Below are 18046 nucleotides of genomic sequence, written 5' to 3'. Positions count from 1 at the left end.
TAGGGTGTTCTCCAATATGGACTTCTTACTGCAAAGATTTGGAAGACTACCCGAGATGCGCACATTTATCATTAAAGGATTTTAGATGTGCTTCACATATACTTAAGCAGATAATAACAATTACCACTTGTTAATACCTTTAACATCATAAAACGTTTTCCAAGATTTTTCACTCAACTATAATTGTCACTAAAACAGAAGAAAAATTGCCGAAGTCTTTATCAAAGGAAATTTTATGGTGCATTTTAGAAGAAGGATAAGTTAAGGCAGGGGAATAAGCAGTTGAAAATAAAGCTGCAAATGGTGAAGGAGGGATATGCAACTACCAGAACTGAAGCACAGTGATCAGTGAAATTTACAGCACAAGGGAACAGTTAGCACACTGCATCTCAAGTCAAGTCACTTTTTATTGTCATTTCGACCATAACTGCTGGTACAGTACACAGTAAAAACGAGACAACGTTTTTCAGTACCATGGCGCTACATGAAACAATACAAAAACTACACTGAACTATGTAAAACAACACAAAAACTACACTAGACTACAAACCTACCCAGGACTGCATAAAGTGCACGAAACAGTGCAGGCATTACAATAAATAATAAACAAAACAATAGGCACAGTAGAGGGCAGTAGGTTGGTGTCAGTCCAGGCTCTGGGTATTGAGGAGTCTGATGGCTTGGGGGAAGAAACCGTTACATAGTCTGGTTGTGAGAGCCCTAATGCTTCAATGCCTTTTGCCAGATGGCAGGAGGGAGAAGAATTTGTATAAGGGGTGCATGGGGTCCTTCATAATGCTGTTTGCTTTGCAGATGCAGCGTGCGGTGTAAATGTCTGTAATGGCGGGAAGAGAGACCCCAATGATCTTCTCAGCTGACCTCACTATTCGCTGCAGGGTCTTGTGATCCGAGATGGTGCAAATTCCAAACCAGGCAGTGATGCAGCTGCTCAGGATGCTCTCAATACAACCTCTGTAGAATGAGGTGAGGATGGGGGGTGGGAGACGGACTTTTCTCAGCCTTCGCAAAAAGTAGAGATGCTGCTGGGCTTTCTTTGCTATGGAGCTTGTGGTGAGGGACCAGGTGAGATTCTCCACCAGGTGAACACCAAGAAATTTGGTGCTCTTAATGATCTCTACAGAGGAGTCATCGATGTTCAGTGGAGAGTGGTCACTCTGTATCCTCCTAAAGTCAACAACCATCTCTTTTGTTTTGTTCACATTCAGAGACAGGTTGTTGGCTCTGCACCAGTCCATTAGCCGCAGCACCTCCTCTCTGTATGCTCATTGCTCTTGCTGATGAGACCCACCACGGTCGTGTCATCGGTGAACTTGATGACGTGGTTCGAGTTGTGTGTTGCAGCACAGTCATGGCTCAGCAGGGCAAACAGCAGTGGACAGAGCACACAGCCCACAGCCCTGGGGGGCCACCATGCTCAGTGTGATGGTGTTGGAGATGCTGCTTCCAATCCAGACTGACTGAGGTCTCCCAGTCAGGAAGTCTAGGATCCAGTTGCAGAGGGAGGTATTCAGGCCCAGTAGGCTCAGTTTTCCAATCAGTTTCTGAGGAATGATTGTGTTGAATGCTGAACTGAAGTCTGTGAACAGCATTCGAACATACGTGTCTTTCTTGTCCAGGTAGGTTAGGGCCAGGTGGAGGGTGATGGCAACGGCGTCGCCTGTTGAATGGTCTGTTGAATGGTTCATCTATGCTGAAAGAAAGCTATCCAATTTATTTCCACTTTATAAACCAAATAGGTTAACGAATATCAAAAGATAGCCCACATACTCTTTATAACATGGTAAGTACTTCTGCCTCCACATTTTTAGGTTAATGGGTTCCAAATCACCGTATCTAAAATTCTTTTTGATTATTTTACCAATTACCTTAAATTAAATGCACCTTAAGAAAATGAATCATTCATATCCAATCTATTAATGTATCATTGAATTCAGTATAGTTAAATTTTGTTTAGCTTTGCCTCCAAAGAAAACAACCATCCTCACAAAACTCACTTTGTCTTGATATTTTCTTCCCATTTAACTTATTCAATATTTGTACTCATTAATAATAAACTGTCTTTACAGATATGATCAGTCACAGTCCATTGACATATTTCTTTTCAGTTATAGATTCTACATTTTCTCTATTGCCTCTTATCAAAAAATATCCATGGCTTTCTTTCTACATATCAATAACTTTTTAGGAGCTCTCCAATTGTAACTTTAGGTCTGTATTATATGTCTATACTCTTGTGAGTTTTTCGCAGTAATGAGCTCTCAGAATCAAAGTTCGCCTTTTTTTTGCGTTATGATATTATACACAGTTCTCAATATGCAGGCTACTCTAGATTAGGAAACTCAAATTCTTTTTTGAGAAAATGAATTTGTTTTGAACACTCAAAATCTCCCCAAATGCTTTCCATTGCTCTTACAGCAATTTACATTCAATTAGTAGCAATTTTCCTAAATTATGTTTCAACCCAGTAAAATTATCTTTGTTCTAACTCTGACGATTTCAAATCTGTTTTCTGCCCAAGTAATTATCTAATGACATCCCTGACGAAAGATCTGTTGGAAAAATCGATTGTTTATTCTCTCCCACAGATGTTGCTTGACTTGCTGAGTTCCTCTTGCATTTTGTGTGTTGCTCAAGATTTCCAGCATCAGCAGAATCTCAAGTTTATCCCTTCTAATTGCCCAATTTCTTACCCCAAAGTCAAGTCATGATTGCTCCCTGTCTTACAGAGTGGCCCTTGGGTCTGCAAGCAGTATAAACAGGTAACTCCAGTGACCCAGATTTGCTGTTGATCTTCAGTCTTGAATCTGAATACTGGCTGCTAAGTAAACTAAGACTATGTCCACACTATGCCAGATAATTTTGAAAATACCGGTTTCGAGTAAAAACAATAGGCGTCCACACTAAGCGTTTTTCAAAATATCTCTGTCCACATTAGACAGATATTTAGGCGAATCTCCTCCTACTGGGCATGCGCAGGACACACAGAAAACAAGCGAAGAGGAAACGATATACTTGGTGCGTGTTTGTCCAGTTACAGAGTAGAAAAACTTAAAAGGAATTGCTCTTGGCTCCCGCACAGGAGGACTTAAAACTAAAAAAAAACAAATACTGGAGCGTATGGAGGCAACCAACAGGGAGTTCATGGACAGTATGACCCAGCTGACGATGAACATTGAAAAACTGACTAACTCTGTTGCATTAATAAAGCACCTTGTTAAATGTATAAAACATGTCTGCATCAGTGTTATCTTGTATTTCCATACAATGTTACATTAGGCTGTTACACACCTATTGCCAGAGAAGTACTTGCATAAATAGGTAAAGCACCTTCATACAAGCAAGGACAGAAAACAGGGCAAAGTGAGTATACTTATTTATTCAGTAAGCTATGGGTCAAAGTATTTGGTGAGTACATTTCTAACTCTTCCGGCTTCAGTCTCGTTGCCCTCTGTTCTGAAATTGTTAGGTTCTGCGAAGCACAGAATCAAATATCACTGTGATGATTGTACGCTCTAGTATCAATTCTTTGGCGACAATAAAGTAGCAATAAGAATAATAAGACGAAAACAATGAAATGCCGCACTGTCGCTGGCACGTCATGACAGCGGTTTTAAAAAGCTCCGGTTACCCCGTACACACTGCAACGGATATTAGGTGTTTTCAGATTTATTCACTCTGGAGACAGTTTCTGAAAATCTCCATTTTCGGGGGCTGAAAACACCGTTTCAGCGTGGACGGAAGGTCAAAACGAAGAGAAAAGGCTTCGTTTTCAAAATTATCCGGCATAGTGTGGACGTAGCCTAAGTAGATGGGTGGTTTAATGGTTGGAGGGTGGAATTATTAATGGGCACATGAGAGATGACAGGTTATCAGGAACGAAGAGTAGAAGATTATGCTTGATGGGCTGAAAAGCCTTTTTCAATGTCATAAGAAAATAGGAAAAATTATCAACAAAAATATTTCTCAATGGTGAAGTTTAAAAAATATTGCTCTGCTCTTTAACTTGTCCTTCCTCAGATGTAAGACTGCACTAATTAAAATGCCTTACTGCCTAATTTTTTTTTATCTCCTTCTCAAATCTTCTTACACATTTGCTCTTCTATTCCTTCAAGGCTACTTGCATATCTATAATGTAAAATCAAAGACTGCCTTTTTTGAATTTCTCAATTCAATCAGATCTTCATTTATTGATCTTTCTGTAATATCCCTACTTCTCAAATGTATTTGGTTTTATAACCATTATGTATTTATCCTGTATGTCCTACAGAGCTGCGCAATCATCAGTACTACCTTCTTTTTGTATTCATTAGCACTTGGTGCTTTTTGAAATCTAGATTTCACAACCCACAAGTCTTGCTCTGTACTTTTCCCAAAATCATTTTCTTGATCCTCTTTCTGCATGAATATCAGTGATACGTACTATGACTTCTGGCAATTATTACTCCCTTGCAAAAATATTTTGCTGCTGCTCAGTAGCATTCCATCCTCGAATTATGTGCAAAAATCAAAGGATGAGTTTGCACACTGCTCACTGAATAGTTTTCTTTAACAATACATTTTGGAACTAGGCAAGGAACAGGTTATTTTAAAGCTCATCTTAAGTAACCACACAAAGAAAATTTGGAATCTTATATTCAGGGTCCGCAATATGATCTAAGAGATACCCAAATGAGATTTAAACGTGACCACTGAGCTGAAATAAAGCCAATTTTTTTAATGTACATTAGATGCATCTTTTACACAAGTTGGTAAATTATTAAGAATTTTGATATATTTCTTTAATATAACAATTCCACTGAGAAAATAACTCTAGATAGAAGTAAATCACCTCTGATTCACAAAAATCATATAGCACTGCCAAGAATAGTAAGCCCAAGAATTGTGAAAAATTCAGGAGGCACAATGAGTGGTGGGAAAAGAGAATAAAAGCAAATTTACAAGAAATATAAATAACGGATCACAAGAGATTCTAAGCCTAAATAAGTTGTGTAAAGAAATGTGATGCCACAGAGATAATGAGAATATAAAATGGATGAGACATTGAAAAAATGTTGCACCTGTCTTCTCTGCAGGAAACAAAGTAGCACAAAGGGACACCAAGGGTCTAATAACAATAATGAATTGAATGTAATGACTACACAAGGTAATTATGTTTACTATTGTACTGCAATTGATGTGAACAAGTAAACAAGTCTCGGTTAGGCTATACAAGACTTTGGTATGATCATATTTGGAGTAGTGTGTGCCGTTTTAGTTCCTGCCCAATATGTATACTTCACATATGGTTACAACCTCTACATAGATTCCTGGGTTGGGGGAGTTGGGTTGTCTACCTGACAGGGTTGTGCATCAAAATGCACCGATACTCTTCCACCCCAAGAATAAGATGAATAAAATCATACAAGGAAGTTGATCTGAGACACAGGATTAGTCATAAGCTTAATGAATGTACATGCTGAGTTGAAGAATTCATAGCCTACTTCTGCTTCTATTCCTTGTTTTCTCACCAGAATCACCTAATGTGTTATAAGTAACGCTGCTAATATGCACATTAATAAAACATAGGGGAAAGAAACACATGTTGTATCTATTTAAAATCTGTCAATCCAATAATTATACCAGAATGGTACACAGCTCATCATACTTCTGTTATCAATACCAATTGTACTCTCTACATAAGCCACAATCACAAAAATAAATAAATGTAAAAATAAGCAATTTGCATTCAGAATAGAAGATTTTCATGCACATATTCCCCAAGGTGGTCCAAGTAATACAATTTTGATATCTTGCTTTCCAGAAAGTATACAATCTTTTAGGTTAACACTACCTTCAAGAATTCAATACTCACTGCTTGGTTTTCCATTCGTGCAAATATAACATTCAACATCTGTGTTAGTGTTGCCTTGGCTGTGGTTTGGTTTATTAAATTTTTACTGGCCAAGTAGATATTGTAACATGTTCTTACAGCCTGCAACACAGTTCCTTCATGTATTTCTATATGCTGAGATGTCACAGCAGTTAGCAAGGCCTAAAAAGAGAAGTGGAGAGATAGGAAATGATAAAGCAGGCATTTAGTTTCATAATAGCAATTTAACAACTGCACTAAAATCTTAAGGTACTAAGATTCAAAGTAAATTAGATATAAAAACAACCAAAGTTGGCAACTGCCCTTCTTATTGCTGGTGGTGGGGGAGGAGGGGGCTAGCTCCTCACTCTTCCCCTCTCCCAACATTACATCGAAATCAAAAGAAATCTACCACAATCATTCAAAATACAAACAATTTTCAGAGTTGGCTTTAATTTGCAAACTAGTAGTCACTTTAAAAATTGCAGCAATCAAGGGTAGGCACATTAATAGCATAGTTTTAACATTGCTAAAATGAAATCAGTAGATCATCCATTTCAAATTGCTCTGCAGAAAAATCCGTGCAAAATTGTTCTTTGTCTAAGGGGTAAAATAAATCCACTGGCAATAGACCCTCATATTACAGGGATAGAATTGTGTTCCTAGAAAACAGCCAGTACCTCATTTAACATGAAAACATCATATGAAATGTGAGAAGATAAAATATTGACTTATTTACTTTTATTCCCTCCCCCACCCACATAAATTGCATGAAAATGTTTTTTTCAATACTTCATTAAGAATTCTGTAAGGGCAAATATCAATAAGCTGAATGGTTTTAACATGAATGTCACCCGAACTTAGTAACATTACAAAAAAGACAAAAGCAACACCTAACCACATATTTTACATGAGAGTCAGCCATTTCTGTATGTTTAGTTATCAAAAAGTAAAACAAAATCAATAGTTATTTCAATCTTTTTTAAAATCTTGACCACAGTCATGACATAAATTTACTGGCTGTTAGACAATTCTGATGGGCACCAATGCTTCTATACATTTCTCAATAAAGTCTATGCCAGGCTCTTAATCAGTATCAGCAACATCTTACACTGTGTTACAGTAATTAGGACAACACAAACTCTGTAGACTTCCCAAGTTTGGGGGTGGGGGGTAGGAGAGAGTGGAGAGGGTTGGAATCAGGTTGATCCTGACACAAATACAATAGACTCAATAAGATATGGTGACCCAAGAAAGGTAATTAGATCATTGTATTTAATTTCAGCTAGCAAGTTTAAATGCATTTAGTGACCTTGCGTGTATGGATAGATTTTTTTAAAAAAGCGTTTTAACTCTATTTTACAGTTTCAGTATTCCTCATTATTGTGAATGTTACAGGTGAAGAATCTAGAGTACACATCACTTTTTTTTATTAAATTATCTGATTAATTGGACTGGAAGCAGGGTTGATCCACGCCAAAGTGCTGGCTGCTGGCTTTCTGGTAGATGAAACAAAGCAGTCCGGGGTAGATAGCTGATGATCTTTGTTACTTTTATGCATTCTTATTCAATTCTACTAAGGAATTTATACACACTTACTTTGTATTTCTTGTTCCTGCTCATTGCATTCAACCTGTTTATCCCCAGGGTCTTTCCTATAAACCTCCTCTGGACTCTCTATAATGCCAACACAACCTTCCTTATACAGCATATGGTTGCAAAACTGCTTCAGCATTACATCTTTGTTTTTTTATATTTATGTCCTCCGAAATGAATGCTAATATTGTACTTGCCTTCCTAAATACTGACTCAGCATGCAAGTTAACCTGTAGGGAATCCTCCACGAGGAGGGTCAGACACCCTGAGCCGATAGGCTGGTCCTGGACTTATTTCATAATTTACTGGCATAATTTACATATTACTATTTAACTATTTATTACTATTTTCTATTACTATTCTACTATTATTTATTATTTCCATGACTATTACTATTTACTAATAGTAATACTACTATTACTATTTCTATTACTATTTATTATTTATGGTGCAACTGCAATGAAAACCAATTTCCCCCAGGATCAATAAAGTATGACTATGAAGTTCCTTTGTAGCTACTATATCCAGTATTTCCTTTTGATTAACTTTCCATTAACTTTGCACAATGTGATGGGAGCAAGGTTTGGCAATTCCTTCTTGCAAATTTGGTCAAGCTGTGCCAGGTTAGTTAGGGGTAGCGTTGGACGGCAATCTTGAGGACTTGCTGGAGATGTTCATTCGGGCTAAGGTCAGGACTCTGACCCATGCGAGGACATCAATTTTCTTCAGGTGAAGTCACTCTGTGCTTGCTTAGGCAGTGTGCTTTGGTTTGCTGTCCTGCTGAAAGACGAACTTCCTCCCGTTTCAGCTTTCTGGCAGAAGCTAGCAGGTTTTTACCCAAGACCTCTCTGTATTTAGCAGCATTCATCTTTCTGAATTGATGTAAATATTAGTTGAGAAAAAAGTAATCTCTAAAAGGGTAACAAGTCAAGAACCGTAAAGAACTATTTATTGCTCAATTGACAAAGAATAAATGTTTTTATATGCAGTACTTGGGATCATGTATTTTTTGGTGGAAGAGGAAGGGGAGAATACAGTTACTTGAATGTTAAGGTCATGATGTATAGAGCTAGATACAAAAATTTTTGCCCCTTTTCCATTACCAGCAAGATCAAATTTATCAGTTAACATCAATTTCAACATCTTCAAGTTTCAAGCAAAAATAATTAATGCATTAAAGGTACAAAAGGATTGCAGTAAATCAGAATTTTGACCTTTGTTTCAACCATATAATCTAGCATTGTTAATTATCGATTGATATTCAAGTGAATTAAATTTAACTTCCATTTATTCACCAATTCTAGAAGACACAAAAACATAAACAATCACTGAAAGCAAAAGGAATTGTTAGTATTTTATTAATAATCTGGAGGAAAAAGTCCTCCAAAGGCTTGAGACTTTGGTGTCACCCAGAAAAGAGATTTTCTGGATTATTAAATGTCATTCTTTATAATTACCACAAAAAGCATCAATTCACCATTTTTCCTTAAAGATTTTACATTGTGAAATAATATATTATCTAGTGAACTCAGTAAGTTTCAAGGGACGCAAGAACCAGGGACCTGGTGAGCCAGATGCCAAACCATGTTGTAAGATAGCAGGTTATTGGGGTTTTTCCTGCAATTTAAACTTGATGAGACAGCATTGTGATGCACTTACATCATGAGAATAATATTTTACTATATGATATAAAGAATTATAACTGATTAACAATTAGTCCATCTTGATGATCATCAAGGCACTTGGATATTACCTTAACATTTAATTTGATCATTAAATTTAAAAAAGCTTCAAATGGTTCAATGAGTTTACTAAATTGTACAAAGTAATTACAAAATTTAAGGAGTTGCACACGTCATGCCATTACATCAAAAACATGGAGATATTTCCATATATTTTACACAAATAAAAGACTCAAATAGTAAATTTTACCTTAATTATCTGTAGTTGTACACCTTCATCTGTTTGTGGGCCTTGGAAACATCCACATATAGTTTCTATGATTCTATCAATTAATTTCTTGCCAGGTGTTGTACTATCTGGGGCATTACCAGTGAGATGGCCATAAGCAATTAGTTTCTATATGAAAAGCAAATTACAAGTTAGCAACAGAAAACTACAACTCACATCAATCAGACTAACTTTTTTAGTCTAGTCTTTTTTTTAAACCATCACATAGATTCAAATAATTAGACTCAATTGACATTTGAAGACTCTCTAGCAGCTGCAAACAGGTAAATAATTGCCGAATGACAATACGGTGGTTGGAAAAATACCTCTGCATTATGTCTGAAATATCATTATCAAACAAACAAGAGAACTAAAAAGGCACATTCACTTAACCTTTCTTTTCCTCCTGATGAAAATAGAACTAACCTTTAATCTGTGGCTCACCAAGATTTGGAAATCAGTGATTAGTGAAATTCATCCTCCCACATTTGGATATTAAGATTAATTCTTAATTTTTTCACCTGCCTTTTAACTGTTCATTTCAACAGTATTCTTCCAAAAGTCCATTTCTATATTTCTCTGTTATTAAAAAAAAATGACTAGCATTTTTAGAATATTAATTTAATCTTAAATTCAATGCACAAAAAATAGAGCATCATTTACATTTTTAATTAACTGATGGCTAACTGTTTTAGTGATTTATTTTCTTGATCTTATAAAAAAATGACTCACATTTTTTAAATATTAATTGAATTAATCTTAAATTCAATGTACTTAAAGAGTAACATTTGCATTTTTAATTAACTGAAGATTAACTGTTTTAGTGATTTATTTTCCTGATCTTATTAAACTGTGAGTTCAATAACTTGCAATACTTTGTGTTGACAAATAGATAGTTTAAAAAAGGGAGCAGCTTAGCTACAAGACAAAACTCGATTTCCCAATAGTTTTGTGGGCAGGGCTTGTTCTGATCCATCTATTCCCACCTTTCTGCCTCACTCTTTCACCACCAAGAATTCCATCCAGTTCAGCAGAATTGTTAAGTTTCCTCTTCCCACTTTTGTTTCTGATACACAGTCAGCCCTCTGTATCCGCAGGTTGAAAATATCAACCTTGGATCGCGATGGTTGCGTCTGTACTGAATATGTACAGACTTTTTTTCCTTGTCATTATTACCTAAATAACACAGTATAAACAACTATTTACATAGCATTTACATTGTATTAGGTATTATAAGTAATCTAGAGATGATTTAAAGTATATGGGAGGATGTGCGTAGGTTATATGCAAATACTACGCCATTTTATATAAGGGACTTGAGTATCCGTGGATTTTGATATCTGCAGGGGGGTCCTGGGATCAATCCCCTGTGGATACCAAGGTACGACTGTACTACCTTCTTTTTAATCCTTTGGACAATTTTGTCAATACATCAATTATTTGGCATTCCATTACACCAAATAACTCAGTAAAGTCAAGATCATTTGCCTTATAAATTCCCAACAATTTTCATTTACCAACCTATGATCTTCCAAATTCAAATTACATTCAATTTCAGAATATTGGCTTAAAATAAATCCCACCAAAGTTAGGTAGTGATTATGTTTATTACTTTCCACTTTCCTGAAATGAGGTAGAAGATCTGCAATCTTATAGTACTCTGACATGGCAAAGAAATCTTGAAGATACAAAGCCTCTGCAATTGCCATCATATTTTATTGAAGGAAAGAAGACAGGGTTCATTCTACACCAGCTGGTGCTTCTACTTTGAAATCTGCCCATTTTTAAGTATATTTTTATTTTTGTACTAACTTTAAAACTGAAATTCGTACCTATTTACGTACATACATACCTGGCTCAGCAAGTGAAGGGTTCTGTAACATCAAGATGCAACACAGCTAGGCATGATACTTAGGGAAGAATATTATGACCCAAGATTGTAGGGCACACGTATTAAGATGGTGTCAATAATGGAGTAACTGTTTCCATTTTTAGAAAGGTTGGCATCCAGTAGAGTTGAGAAAATTGGAAAAGCTAACAGTAGAGATGAGACACTCTTACAAGAAACACAGCAAGATGGTATAGATGTCACACTTAGACTCAATTTCAATATAAATTGTATTAAACTGAAATGTAATTCCAAATCTTGCATTATATCTTTATTGTATATGCTTTTTAATTAGGATTGGAAATGAACTGTATTACAGATGATTTGAAAGTAACTTTCAGTTGCAAATTAGATACATTTGAATAGGGACAAGAATGTTGGGTTACAGACAAGGTGAGGGGAGTGTAAATAATGAAATAGCATTTTCAGAGAGGACTCTGGTGTTTAGGATTAAATGGTGTGCTGACTCATACGATTTTGAATGTTACAAATCTATGTATGGAAGGATATTAAGTAGCCAACAGGACATAAAGAGCACCAATGTTGTTGAATGTGGACAGAGACTAAGTCTGGTAGTGCTTGTTGCATGCCAACATCTTGCCTCACTCTGTGATATGATCAAAATATAACTCACAATTTGGTGCCAGGGACACCAAAGTCACACTAAGTAGTGCTATGCATCTTGAAGTCAGTAACTTCTAATGGATAACAATGAAACAGATTGAACTGAGCTGTACTAAAAATATTTACACCAATAAAAATCTGCATTAAACAAATTTCAATCAAAATTGACTATTTATATCTTCCTTCTACAGTACTTTTTAAAAATAACTTTTTGCGTGTATACTAGGACTTAAATATTGAAATACAAACCTGTAAACAGTCAAGAGATGTGCTGACTATGCGGGGACACTTCGACTGGCATGCCAACTCAAAAGGGAGAAAATATTTGTCTGCTTCAATGAAATTTGCCTTTGATTTGACTGGGGGCAAAGTCCCAGATAGAGCTTTTGCTTCTGCATGGGGAGGACTAAATGCAACAAAGAAATATTATTAATCTTTAACATTCTTTCATTTTTTTGTAATTTATTTTTTATTGAATTTCATCAAACATTTCCACAAGATGTATTTCAGATGCTATACATATCTATCATATAATCATATTCATCACAAATCTCCACTTAATACTCATCTGAGGTATACACTTATAGAAAGGAGAGGAAAGAAAGAACAATCGAAAGAAGAAAACTATGTACAGAGTAGGGAGTGATCTTTTTTTTACAACATATTCATTGACTTGTGAGAATAAAATCAGGCCTATGAGGTGTTATGTAGTTAAACCATTTTTTCCAGTATGAACAAAATTGTTCCAACTTGTGATTAACAGATGCTGCTCATCTTCTCCATTTTGTAAATGTCCATTGTAATTTCCATCCATATATTTAAAGTAACATTCTTTTATAAAGTACAATAATTCCAACTATACTTTTATTTGTGTCTGAATTCAACAAGACAAAAATGCTTTACTAGAAGATAATTAAGAAAAAAATATAACATGTTTCACTCCATGTCTCTTCCGGTTTACTACTATTTATTCGTACATATAAAAAAGCCAAAAAGAATAACTAACTTACAACATCTAACCTCAATTTTAGTGGCTCCTGTAGAAGCATTTATAGTATTCACTACAAAAAGTATTCACCCCCCACCCCCCCGGAAGTTTTCATGTTTTATCGTTTTACAAATTGAATCACAGCGGATTTAATTTGTGTTTTTTTACACTAATCAACAGAAAAACATTCTTTCACATCAAAGTTAAAACAGATCTCTACAAAGTGATTGAAATTAATTACAAATATAAAACACAAAATAATTGATTGCATAAGTATTCACCACTTTCAAATCAGTAGTTAGCAGATGCACCTTTGGCAGCAATTATAGTTGAGTCTGAGTGGATGGGTCTCTATCAGCTTTGCACATCTGAACACTGCCATTTTTTCCCATTCTTTTTTACAAAACTGCTCAAACTAGGGATCATGAATGAATAGCCCATTACAAGTCCAGCCACAAATTCTCAATTGGATTGAAGTCTGGACTCTGACTTGGCCAGTCCAGGACCTTAACTTTGTTGTTTTTAAGCCATTCGTATGCTTGGGGTCATTGTCTTGCTGGACAACAAATTTTCTCCCAAGGCACAAATCTCTTGCAGACTGCATCAGGTTTTCTTCCAGGATTGCCTTGTATGTTGCTGCATTTATTTTATCCTCTAACTTCACAAGCTTTCCAGGGCCTGCTGCAGTGAAGCATCCCCACAGCATGATGCAGCCACCACCATGCTTTGCGGTAGGATTGATGTGTTTATGATGATATGCGGTGTTTAGTCTGATGGCCAAAGAGCTCAATTTTGGCTTCATCAGACCATAGAACCTTCTTCCAGCTGACTTCAGAGTCTCTTGTATGCCATCTGGCAAACTCCAGCCGAGATTTCATGTGAGTTTTTTTTTTCTCCAGCAGTTGCCATTCTCCTATAAAACTGCAGCTGGTGAAGCACCTGGGCAACAGTTGTATGTGCAATCTCTCCCATTTCAGCCACTGAAGGTTGTAACTCCTCCAGAGTTCTCACAGGTCCCTTGGTGACCTCCCTCACTAGTCCCCTTCTTGCAAGGTCACTCAGTTTTTGAGGACGGCCTGCCCTAGGCAAATTCACAACTGTGCCATATTCTTTCCATTTCTTGATGATTGACTTAACCATACTCCAAGGGATATTCAGTGACTTGGAAATTTTCTTGTATCCATCTCCCGTTGTGCTTTTCAATAACCTTTTCATGGAGTTGCTTGGAGTGTTTTTTGTCTTCATGGTGTGATTTTTGCTAGGGTACACACTCTCCAGTAGTTGGGCTTTCCAGATACAGGTGTATTTTTACGATAATCAATTGAAACACATTGACTACACACAGTAATCTCCAGTTAAATGTGACTTTGAAAACCAATTGATTTGGTGTATTATATTAAAGGGGGTGAATATTTATGCAATGACTTCGTGTTTTATATTTGTAATTAATTTAGATCACTTTGTCAAGATCTGTTTTGACTTTGACATAAAAGAGACTTTTTCTGTTGATCAATGTCAAAAAAGCCAAATTAAATCCACTGTGATTTCAATGTTGTAAAACAATAAAACTTGAGAACTTCCACAGGAGGTGAATACTTTTTATTGGCACTGTATTGCAACAACTCTTATTTAAAAGGGAATAGTGATTAGGTTTCCAATTAGACAAAATATCACTTTGCAACAAACTGCTACACACAAATTTATCAAATATCTGTTTATGGCACATAGAATATTGAGAAGCCTGAAAAGAGTAAACTGTGAGCAACAGTAACTGAAGCACTGGCAAAAGAACCAAAAGTGAACAGGGGAAAAAATATTTAGTTGTAATGACCTGGAAGACAATCTTTAAAAGGGGTTAGAAAGAAGACTCAACAATATTTTTAAAGAAGGAACACAGGTAAGTAATGCTATCCAGCCACTTGTGCCTGCTCCATCATTCAATAAGGCATTCCTCAGCAACATTTTCCTTTGCTAATATGACATCCTTTGATTCACCTAATATACAAAAATCTACCAATCTTTGTCTTTAGTTTCCAGAGCCATCATGCATGGCTAACAAGCACAGTTCCAATACCGCATACAAATTCAGCAATGACACCACAGCTGTTGTACAATTCACAGGTGGTGATGAGTCAGCATATAGGACACCTGGTTAAGTAGGGTTGCAAAAACAACCTCTCGCTCATGTTGACTTTAGAAAGGGGAAGGAGGCCAAACCAGCACTGATCTACATTGGAGGGATAGGTGGTGGAGAGAAATTCAAGTGCATTAACATATCAGATGATTTGCCTTGGGCCCAACATATAGATGCATTTAGAAAGGTGGTGCATCGGCATATCTACTTTCTTAGGAAGTTTGGTAAGTCATCAAACACCAATAGACCTCTACAGATGTACTGCTGAAAGCATCCTGACTAGTTGCATCGTGGTCTGGTATAGTGCAGAAATGCAAAATGCTGCGAAGTAGTGAACTCGGCCTTAATACATTATGGGCACATCCTTCCCGACAGGAGACCCGGCCTCAAGGTGTCAACATCCATCAATGATCCCCACCATTTGGCCCATGCCATCTTCTCACAGCTACTTTCAGATACAGAAACCTGAAGATCCACACCATCAAATTCAAGACAGCTACTTTTCTTCAACCATTTGGTTTTTGAATCAACCTGCACAACCTTAATCACAACAGCATAGTGTCACTGTGACAACTTAGATCACTTTGCATTAAAATGGACTTCCTTTTTGTTCTAATTGTGTTTATTCATGTAAAAGCTGTATATGTTTATTTGTGAATTTTGCTATGTGCCTATGATGCTGCAGCAATTAAGCTTTTCATTGCACCTATGTATACATTTAATCATGCACATGACAAACGTTGATCTTGATTTTGATGAATTCCAAAGAAATTTTTTCTTGTCTGTCTGGAATAAATTGTTACTTGTTTTGAGCCCATAACTGCGGTTCTAGAATTGCAGCTGGGGGAATCATCAATTCCCATTTACCCTGCTAAATAAAGTAATTTGTAATTCTTCTAAACAAAACAGTATAGAGCTAGTTTGCTCCCTGTAACAAATCTGATTATCACAGGAATCAACCTTTGCTTCACATTTATTGCAAATACATCCATCCTTCAAGTAGAATAGTAAAGTACAAAATATTTCAGATGCTATTTCACCATGGTTCAACTTAATTGGAGAAAGACAGCATTGTACTCAGCCCTTGTGACAAAGGCCAACACATTATTTGCCTTTCTAATTCCTTGCTGAACCTGCATAATAATTTTACCATTTGCATAGAAAAATACCCAGGTCTCTCAGAACACCTTTCTAACTTAGCAATTCAATTTTTCCAAAGAAAGTGGATGGCCTGATTATATTCCATCAGCTATGTTATTTCCTAATGAAACAACCTGTCTACATCCTTCCAAAGCCGTTCTGCATTCTCCTCAAAAACTCACTACCACCTAGTTTTGCATTATCATTAAACTTCTACGTTATAATGGAAAGCCACATTCAAATCAAACCTGCAGACTTTGTACACCTATGACCACAGCACTGATGGATCACCTTCCAAAGTGAGAAGCACATTTTCCAAGGTCTTATCATGAATCTTGACTGTTGGGATCACAGGAGAGAGAATAGCGTTGTGATAGAAGCAAGTTGATCTAGGATCTTTGTTGCTGGGTGTTTAAATAAGGTCTAACTTGAAGTACACTTTAATGAAAGAATTAATGCTGACGTGAAAATCACCTGTCCAAATGTACACACACAAGCTTCCAAGTAAAATAAGTTGATTAATAAGGTTGGGGTGATCTTGGAGGGGTAATGAAAAAGCGTGAACAGCTTCCTGCTTGCCCTGTGGATTCATTTCATGCCAGTGGAAATCTTATTGGAAGTGTGGTGCAGAACCTGAAATTCAGCTGGCACATTTAGCAGATCAGTGACAATGTAGGATTGGGCAATGCTATGGCAGTGGAATACTGCTGAATGAATGATGAAGCAGTTCAGTTGGATAATTTAAGTGAAAATGAAAAATGGACACTCAAACTAAGTTTGCAAATGAAGATGAGGTACTGAGGGAAAATTATGTAGTTAGGCATATCAATGACTGTACAGGAAAAAAATATATATATAATCACCACTGATGCCACTTCTGTAAATATTATTGATCTTTGTACTGTGATTAAGGCAAAAAAAAATCTAAATTCACATGAATGAATTTGGGGGCCAAAAATTTATAAGGACAGTGTCTCTAACTCTATTTTCCTGTCCAATTACCATGTCCTTGTATTGCCTTGATGTCTCTAAAATCTAAACACCTCATTTCTGACTATTATAATCATCTGAGATTGTAAATCTCAGAAATTCACAATCATCTGCATAAGTGAATTTCTCACCTCTGTCCTAAATGACTGCCTTGACACTATTTCCTCAAGTTCTGAATTCACTTAGGGATGAAAGCCTCTCAGAACCTGTTGTGCCACTTCCCCTCAGAAGCCTGTCTGTCTAATGACATGGTCATGAATTTTCTAAACTTGAGTGTAGCCCATCTCTATAGAATCTCTCCTCACAGGCTATAACTTTGTCTCCTGAATCAATCCAGTCAAACCTGATTGCACTGACTCCACTGGATTACAATACTGAGACCAAACCCACAAAGTGTCAAGGACACAACAACCTCAGGCAACAAAGGTTTGCTTGCTAGGTTTGCTGATGACATGAAGATAGGTAGGAAAGCAAATTGTGAAAAGAACATGTGGCTACAAAGGGACATATATAGGAAAATGAGTGGGTAATAATCTAACAAATAAATAGGAAAATGTGAAATTATGTATTTTGTCATGAAATTTATAGAAGCAGTTTATCTAAAGAGTGAGAGGGCGCAGAGCTGGAAGCATAGAGGGAGCTGTCTATTGCATGATTTCCAAAAAGCTACTATACAATAGGGTACACACGAGGAATTCTGCAGATGCTGGAAATTCAAACAACACACATCAAAGTTGCTGGTGAACGCAGCAGGATCTCAGCCCGAAAACTCACCAGCCTCCGAGTCCAACATATTATTCTCCATAACTTCCGCGACCTCCAACCTGATCCTACCACTAGGCACATCTTTCCCTCCCCCCCCCCCCC

The 18046-nt window shown here is 36.6% G+C and overlaps 1 protein-coding gene across 2 annotated transcripts in view; it reads right to left on the bottom strand.

Moving 5' to 3' along the window:
• arfgef1 (ADP-ribosylation factor guanine nucleotide-exchange factor 1 (brefeldin A-inhibited)) overlaps positions 1 to 18046 on the bottom strand; it is a 211943-nt gene that overhangs the window by 118032 nt on the left and 75865 nt on the right. For both annotated transcript variants that reach the window (XM_072254182.1, XM_072254192.1), the window contains exons 3-5: positions 12177 to 12333; positions 9398 to 9544; positions 5873 to 6052 (exon numbers count right to left, since the gene is read on the bottom strand). In XM_072254182.1, coding sequence (XP_072110283.1) covers positions 5873 to 6052; positions 9398 to 9544; positions 12177 to 12333 — 484 coding nt within the window. The remainder of the gene's footprint in view (positions 1 to 5872; positions 6053 to 9397; positions 9545 to 12176; positions 12334 to 18046) is intronic.

The sequence above is a fragment of the Mobula birostris genome, chromosome 1 (genome assembly GCF_030028105.1).
Source record: "Mobula birostris isolate sMobBir1 chromosome 1, sMobBir1.hap1, whole genome shotgun sequence".
Taxonomy (NCBI): Eukaryota; Metazoa; Chordata; class Chondrichthyes; order Myliobatiformes; family Myliobatidae; genus Mobula; species Mobula birostris.
This window is presented reverse-complemented; position numbering and strand designations above follow the sequence as displayed.